At 33.6% G+C, this 8,677-nt stretch overlaps 1 protein-coding gene across 1 annotated transcript; it reads right to left on the bottom strand.

Annotated features, from left to right (window-relative positions):
* Nucleotides 1–659: 659 nt before the first annotated feature.
* Nucleotides 660–6,109, bottom strand: LOC125818320 (receptor-like serine/threonine-protein kinase NCRK). The gene is made up of 11 exons (XM_049497858.1): nucleotides 6,032–6,109; nucleotides 4,244–4,286; nucleotides 3,939–4,025; nucleotides 3,723–3,833; nucleotides 3,348–3,458; nucleotides 2,889–3,158; nucleotides 2,489–2,730; nucleotides 2,089–2,385; nucleotides 1,728–1,964; nucleotides 1,390–1,617; nucleotides 660–965 (listed from the first exon to the last, which is right to left on the bottom strand). Exons 3-11 carry the CDS (start codon nucleotides 4,006–4,008, stop codon nucleotides 660–662), a joined length of 1,872 nt encoding a protein of 623 aa, XP_049353815.1. The 5' UTR covers nucleotides 4,009–4,025; nucleotides 4,244–4,286; nucleotides 6,032–6,109.
* Nucleotides 6,110–8,677: the final 2,568 nt, after the last annotated feature.

The following is an 8,677-nucleotide window of genomic DNA, read 5'->3' as shown; positions in this document are numbered from 1 at the left end:
ACTTTCACTTTGATTTATTCTTTTTTGTGTGGACGACTTGAACTGTCTTTCCTTTAGTTGAAACAACTTCTCTACCTCTAGGGTAGGGATAAGGTTTGCGTATATTCTATCATCCATAAACCCCACTTTGTGAGACTACATTGAATGTATTATTATTGTTGGAAAAGACGGAAAAATAAGAAATTTTAAATTCAGACCTTTTTTTCTTCTCGAGTGGGAAAGACGAAAAATGAATAAATTTTATTTTGTGGCTTTTTGAGTTTAGACATTAGATATAGGCTGGCAGGGCGGTTGTTGTGTGGGTCCCGCCTGCCTGCCAAACATTTCAACCCGCACCATCCCGCCCCACATAGCAAAATTTTCTATTTTCTTTCTTAAAATGTACCATATGATAGTGTATCATATTTAGACCTGCTTAGAGAAATCTAGGAAATGACTAGTAGAATACAACTAAAAAGAGTAAAGCTCAATGCATAACGCATTACGCCTTAGCAGAATTTGAGAAAGGGTCACACCCCAGGAGGTGTGATGTATACAGGCTAACCTAGAGATCATTTACAAAAGAAAGACGACTATTGTAAACCTGTTTACATCAATTGAAAAAAAAATGCCTTTTGCGCGAAAAAAATGTATGTTGTTTTACCTGTAGCATGACTCTGTCAACACTTGTTCATGTGTACTGTTGGCATATGAAATTTCTCAAATCGCGGTTCAGTTAGATCCACTGGTTCATCATCATGTGCACTCCAACATTTGGAATTTGAACTCTGGAGGAGCAGATTTTCGACATATGCAGCTGGAATAACGTCTTCTTTTGGATCACTAGATACTCTACAATGAATGAATGCACAATCTGGCAACAAGCAGTGAGCTGCGCGATTCTCAGATGTGATTTGCTTGATCTCCTCGACTTCAACAAAGCCCGAACTTTCTCCATTACTCTTGTTGTCATAACTGAATGAGCCCTATATAATGTGTAAACAGGTTTCTCAGCATGATGAATGTTTAGATTACAACAAAAACTGGACTTGAAATATCATTCCAGGGGACAATAGTGTACTCGAGGGCCAGTGGCATACTGTTTGAAACTCGGAACATAGTGGACCTTCCCTTTTATCTAAGGCAGGGTTCGAACCTATGCAGCATTCGTAACATTTCATAGATGATAAATATATAGGATTCCTAACATTTCAGCTAGATGAAGTTTCTTCTAAATCGGAACGTATATGTACATTGGCATATAAGAACCTAGTCTCTATGTTGTATAGGCATAAAGAATAGTTGGTAATGTTTATCCGTTTTGTGAAATCGATAGATCAATTAAACAACTATGCAAACATAAAATGGCAGCATGTCAATAGAAAACCAAAATAAGTTCAGTTCATATACCTTGAAGTCATCTCTCGAAAAGTGTTTCCGATTAGATGTTTCAGGTGCAATAGTTGACAAAATTTGAACAACTTCACTCATAGTTGGCCGAGAATCTGGGTCCAGTAGAAGACACTCTTTAGCCAAGTAAGCCATTACCTGCAATTCTTCCTCTTCAAAATCCCCGTTCAGATTTGGATCAGGCAATTCTGAGACCACACGTCTACTGTCTAGTAGACGAGGGGTGGCCTGTATTTAGATGAAAATTAGTAATCGCCATTATCTTTTTTCGTGAGAGGACTGAGGTTTTGCAAAGGAGTCTGATAACATTAATTCAATGTTCAAATAAGTTTCCGTACCCATATCACGAGGCTTTCTTCTGCTTTGTTGGCTGACTTATGGATTGGTTGTCGTCCGGTTATCAGTTCAAGGAGCACAACTCCGAAGCTAAAAACATCCGACTTCAGAGAAGCTCTTCCAATAATTGCATATTCAGGTGCGAAATAGCCAAATGTCCCCTGCATCCGAGCAGGAGAGCTGGAACAGCTAGGGATACCATCATTTTGGAGATGCTTCGCCATGCCAAGATCAGTAATCTGAACACATTATATTCAGGTAGTCAGACAAAGTGGGATATAGTAATAACGGAAAATGAGACGATTTACAACTTGTAGGTATTAACTCTGGCAATCATAAAAAGACGGTAATTTTCAAACTTACCTTAGCTCTATAGTTATCATCCAATAGGACGTTAGTGGATTTAACATCTCGGTGTAAGATTCTTGGTGCAGCTGCTTCATGAAGATACTCCAAGCCACGTGCAGCTCCAAAAGCAACTGCGACCCGTGTGCTCCAATCCAGATGTCTCCCGGAAGCCCCATCCAGACAATCTCTCAGATTGCCATTTTCCATGAATTCGAAAACAAGCAGCCTCTCTGCATGTTTACCATGATGCTCGGAGCAGTAGCCAAGCAACGGAACCACATGACGATGATGAAGTCTTGAAATGAGTTCTATCTAGCAAATTTTAAGAACATATTTAAATAACCTTCTCATCATGTGTAAAGGCTCCCAACCATGTTTAACACATAAGGTGAATGATCCTTGTAGGTATTATTACCTCTGTCAAGAAAGCAGAGTCAGCGTCCCGCCCTGCCTGAGTTTTAATTCGCTTAATTGCGAGAGCTTTTCCATCTTTGAAATAACCACGGTATACGCAGCTGCTTCCTCCCACCCCAATCAAATTGGAATCAGAGAACTTATTGGTTGCACTCTCTAAGTCAGCATATGAAAACTGAATAATCGTTCCGTAAAACACTTCTGGTTTTCTTTTGAAAAAAATAGATGCTTTAGGAACACAACCTACAGGATAAAAAGTTCAAAGAGAAACGAACACAATTCAAGACATCAGGAAGCTCATACTACATAGCGAAATCACTCTTAAGGATCGGAAGAGCAAGTCCATCCTAAGCAGAAAGTGATACAATATAACATCTGTTGTTTCATTTCAAAGAAGTTACCTGCAATACAGTTGGAGGAACCTATGTATCCTCCATGTTCTCCAGTTGTAGTTCCTTGGCTTAGTATTAAGTTGGTAGCACTGTTGCAACTTGTATATTTGTCGGACGAAAATAGAGATCGTTGAATAGAATATTTATCCTTTCTATAGGCATAGCACAACATCGAAGCAACAAAACCAAGAGTTATGACCGTTGCACATAATAAGAGAATGACCAAAATAACTTTGCTGGATATCTTCTTCTTTGCAGATTGCGTTTCAAGTTGAGTTCCTATCAGAACGAAACACATAATTAATCAACTGTCTGAACCTGTTAGTATTCGCAATCAAGGAAAAAGAATGAGCAAAAATTAGTGTGTAGAGAGCATAGAAGAAAAGCAGATAACCGCAACAAACAGTTGATGCAATGAATCACTCATTTGATTGACGTGTTTCGAAGATCAGACATGAAGAAAAATACCATAACGACAATCACAGGCTGTAAAACAGCTGCTGTGATTATGATCAGTAGCCACTCTAGGAAATCCATCAGCTGCACATATACATATCCATTTGTTCTTGCTTGATTCGTCTGCAAAAATGCATAGAACGAAATTAGTGCGGAGTGAACTTTTCTACATTGTATGATCCTTCATATGACAAGATCAACATGTAACAAGGAAAGAGTCATCTCAAGTTTTCTAAAGAAACAATTGCCTCTATGACAGTTCATGAAAATGACATCACGTGAAACTTTTACTTGCTTCAAATAAGTATTCACAGTCCAAACACTACAGCAACTGTGACACAGTACTGCAGCAAAAAGCTTTCTAAAACAAGGTAAAGAAAATCATACCAATAGTGCAATCACAGGATGATGAACAGTTTTCTGGAAGGGAAAAACTTGGGTTGGCGAGACAGCTGCAGGTCCAATTACTTGTTACTGATGCATTACGCACTTCTTCATCTGATAAAGACAGATGCAGACAGTGTTTCAATTTACTGCAAGTACATTTAAAAGGGAATTTACACGGAAGGAGGCATCCGTAATGCTCTCAACAACAATACTCACCGCCAACAATTTGCTGTATCCACACCAAGCTAATGATGAAAGCAATTGCTGCTTCCTTTCGACCCCTCATTTCTTGTTGTCAAATCACTGAATTGAATTTAAAATGAAGATTAATTTAGAAATTTTCAATGTTAGTTGTGCGTGTTCTTTGAGGTTCAAACCATCAAGTCTTCAGATGTTTGAAAGCATTTTCAACTAAGTAACTCGAACGAATTCACTCATTCAGTGTAAATCCTCGAAAACATTGTAAAAGCTTTTGGTAACAACACAAATATTTCAAAATAATGAGTAAAGAGATATCTTACCAAAGAGTAGTTCATTCACGAAATCTTCATGTCAAGAACCATTCTGCAAGAAGGCAATCCCAAATTATTACATTGTATAACAGCGTAAATCCAACGAAAATGATCATAACGTCATCCATAAATCATTATTCTGGTACAAAGAGAAAAGACGAGGAAACTAGAAGATATCATATTATCCACAAATTGCCTTTCAGTACAAGAGAAAAGACAAAGATCAGAACAGCCTGGAAAACAGTTTTCAGATTCTTGCCCTCGAAAGGTTATTCTATTGGTCTAACATGATAATTAAACTCGAAAGCTGGAATTATAATAAACATAAACAATCGAACAGTAAGAGTGTGAATGATAATTTGTAATCTACGATAGTTAGGACTTAATAGACGGTAGGCCAACAAATGTAAGTAGGTTTGAACTTCTCTGGATGTACATTTAAACAATTTCTGCAGCACAAATAGCTGAATGATATCTAGGTAGTTAGTAAGTCTCCTGAGAGAAAGTGATGCTCAACTAACAGCTCTAAATGCAGTGTTTCGGAGAATTGAAATGACACAGTGACAGTGTTCGTAACATTTGGAAGGAAAGAAACAATTCCACACGCACAAGCATAGACAATCTCAATCAAGCATCAGCAACATGAATATATATATGATATCCTACCACATTTCTTGAATAGTACAACCGCGCCATGTGCTCCTCTCGTATCAACTGAGTCTAATTTTTGTGATCAAAAGCGGAAATTGTTAAACTTTGAGATCAAGAAAATCTTATCCTCCCTACTTAACTATGCTTATTCACCATACAAGGTAGACCTATCAAAGATTTAAGAACAAAAAGGCCAAAAATAGTCATCTTGACAACACACACCTAAGACAAAGACATTTCATTTTCTAACTCCATCCATCAAAAAAAGAAAAAAAATACTCACTTTTAAAGATTTAAAAAGGTCTGTTAGATAGAAAATAATTCAATTACAAAGCTGAAACCAAACTCCATGAAAGCAACCCAATTTTCAAATCAGAAAAAGACTTGTCAACAACAATCAAAGCAATAACAAATACATTGTCAAAATACAGTAACAAACTAATAATTAGAAGCCACCGCACAGAGACAGAATTTTCACTAAATTAACGAGTTCAAAATATGAAAATGTAAACACACAATGAAATCAAATGAGGTTCAACATCTAATATATATATATACATAAAAAAAAAACTTTTTTAACCATAGTACAATTTTCGACTCGGTGACATAACACATCAAGAAACCAAACGGGGTTCATCATCTACTATTTATAAACATAAAAAACAACGTTTTTAACCATATATAAACAGTACAATTTTCGACTCAATGACAAAACACAGCAAGAAACCAAATGGGGTTGATCCTCTACCATATATATACATAAAAAATAAAAAATAAATTAACCATAGTACAATTTTCAACTACAAAACACATCAAGAAACCAAATGGGGTTCATTTTCTACTAAATATATACATAAAAAAAAACCTTTTTAACCATAATACAATTTTCAACTACAAAACACATCAAGAAACCAGATGCGGTTCATTATCTACTACTCCATATGCATAAAAAAAACAACTTTTTTAATCATATATAAACAGTATAATTTTCGAATCACACATCAAGAAACCAAATGGGATTAATCATCTACCGTATACAATACATAAAAAAATAATTTTTTTAACCATATATAAACAATATAATTTTCCGTAACCCCGTCATACGTTTTGAACAATGTGGTATGGTAGAAACAGTAAAGTGTTTACCAACGGTTAGGAAAGACTTTGCTTCCAAGACATTTTTGATAGAATCTAAAAAGCTGTTGTGGCCTGCAACATCAACTACAAGTAGCTAAGCAGAGTTTGTTTTTCTTGTATTATTACGACTTTCTTTAAAGTGATGTTTTTTTAAAAATAAAAAATAAAATTAATTAAAAAGACGTGCATAAATGATATGATATGATAATAATTATTTTTAATTTAAAAAGAGACCCACAAAATTAGTGTCGGCTGTCGAGTAAAGACTAATAAAGTAGAAATTAACAAAAAGGGAACATTAAATATTTGATGCTTTTCTTGTCTAATTTACCAATATTTTGATTCTTAGAAGAGGGAAAAATTACAAAATTTCAAAAAATATTCCTTTTTTTTTTGGTATTTTGTGCTGATTTGGCTTTCAATTTATTCGTATAATAAATTTATCATTTACTTAATCAAATAAAATTAAGAAGAAATGAACATATTTTTGCTCTTTTAACAACAATTATAATATATACAATGTAATTCTATGAGATTTATCATTTACTTAATCAAATAAAATTAAGAAGAAATAAGCATATTTATGGTCTTCACCAACAATAACAACATAACGAGTGTAATTCCACGAGATTTATGCTCTACTTAATCAAATAAAATAAAGAAAGAAATGAGCATATTTATGTTCTATAACAACAACAATATATTCAGTTTAATTCTATCAAATTTATGCTCTTTAACAATAATAACATATTCAATACAACCTAATGATATTTATGCTCTTTAACAAGCAACAATAATAACAACATACTCGGTGTAATTCCATCACAAGAAATTTTATGCTCTTTGATAACAACCTACCCAATATATAACCCCAAAAGATCTGTTCGTTAACAACAATAACAATATACCCAATATAATTCTACGAGATTTACGCTTCTTCTTTAATCTTTAATATAAACGTGAATATTGGCTCCAACAGTAAATGAAAGAATTAAATATATTTTCAACAACAAAAACAAAACAATTATTTTTACTCTGAATTTTCATTCAAAACAATTCACGTAATATGTCAAATTAGCATTTAATTTGAGTAATTTTGTGCTGCTATTATTTTCAATAGGTCCACAAATGAAGAATCCAATTACTTTATTTTCAAACACTCATTGAAAACGAAATGTACCATTAATTTAATATATCCATCATTATTAAATCTAAACACCAATAACAATACAAAATAATCGTCATTATTATTTCTTAATTTTATTTTCTGTGCCGACACTGGAAATTAATTAAAATCACAATAAAATTAAAATTCGTCGACGGTTACTTTGAGCTGTTGTTTGTTTATTTCTTCGTATTTCTCCGTTATCGAATCGGAGAAGCTGCCGTAAATGCCACGTGTACGAGAAATTAGCTGAGGGGAATTTTACGTACCGTAATTCACCGGAAAAAGCTGCCGGGAAAAAATAAAAATTCCGATGCCGAGTAGAAGAAAATGGGCAATGTAGTGAGCATTAACAGAGTAGTAGTAAAAAGCTTGCAGAGCTCAACGACTGAGCTGCACAGATTTCGAGGAAGCCACGTGTATATACTTGTGGGCCCAGGGAGGCTCCCATGTGGAAATTTGGACTTCCCAATGTGGCAGAGCCAAATTAAAAAATTTGAATTTTAGCAGTTGCCACCTGGCATATAGTTGACTAAGAGAAAAAAAATTCTTTGATTTAATAATTGAACTTAGTTAAATAGGTACAGTATATAAAATAAAATTGATTTGCATAATCGTACGATAACAATTAATTCAGTATGATTTGATGAGTGAGGTTTGAAGAGGAAATATATATCTACTTTTATTCTTTATTTTTATAAAGATAGGAAAATTATTTTTTATAGACTATTAGTTTAAGTAAATCATATAAAACAATACATACTTAAAGTAAAAAATAATGACAACAAATAGGAGCTAACGAACATGAAAAGAAAAACATGTTCCACTATTTTTACTGTAATATTCTATTATAATTTTCAATTTTTATATTTTTCTATTAAGGGTCATGCCTTTGCTAAGTTTCAAGCAAGATTTTCATGTCTTGTTTAATCATTGATCTTCATGACTAATTCGATTTATCTCTGTCTCTTTTTATGCACCTCTTCTTCCTCATATATTTTGTTCACCATTGAGATAACTCTCATTTTGTCGAATATAGCTTCGTTTTTACAATATTTTTTCTACTATTTATATTCTTTCTAGTATTTTTACCCATCCAACTCGTCTAAAATAGCATTTTGTGGATATGTGTGCTCTTGATTTATCAACACTCTTGTTCAAACGACACTATAATGCTTTCCATGGGACAATGTAAATTATATTTAATTTCTACTAATTATCAAGAAAAAGAATTCGTAAGTTAACAAGTACGCATACACTCTTATATATGTACATGGCTCTGCCTTTAATAATAGGTCTAGTCACTACTTTATAAAGCTCACCTTTAATCCATTATGATACATTCTTATCGCATAATATTGAATTCAAATCAACCGCCTCATTTCCATGTTGTGTCTTGTACATGTAATATATTATATTATAATAAAATTTACTTATAAATATCTTTTACCTGATAAAATATATATTAATAGTGTTATAAAATATAACTC

The sequence above is a fragment of the Solanum verrucosum genome, unplaced genomic scaffold, assembly GCF_900185275.1.
Source record: "Solanum verrucosum unplaced genomic scaffold, falcon-dt-bn FXZP01000253.1, whole genome shotgun sequence".
Classification (NCBI taxonomy): domain Eukaryota; kingdom Viridiplantae; phylum Streptophyta; class Magnoliopsida; order Solanales; family Solanaceae; genus Solanum; species Solanum verrucosum.
Note: the sequence above shows the minus strand (reverse complement) of the source record. Positions and strands in the feature narration are given on the sequence as shown.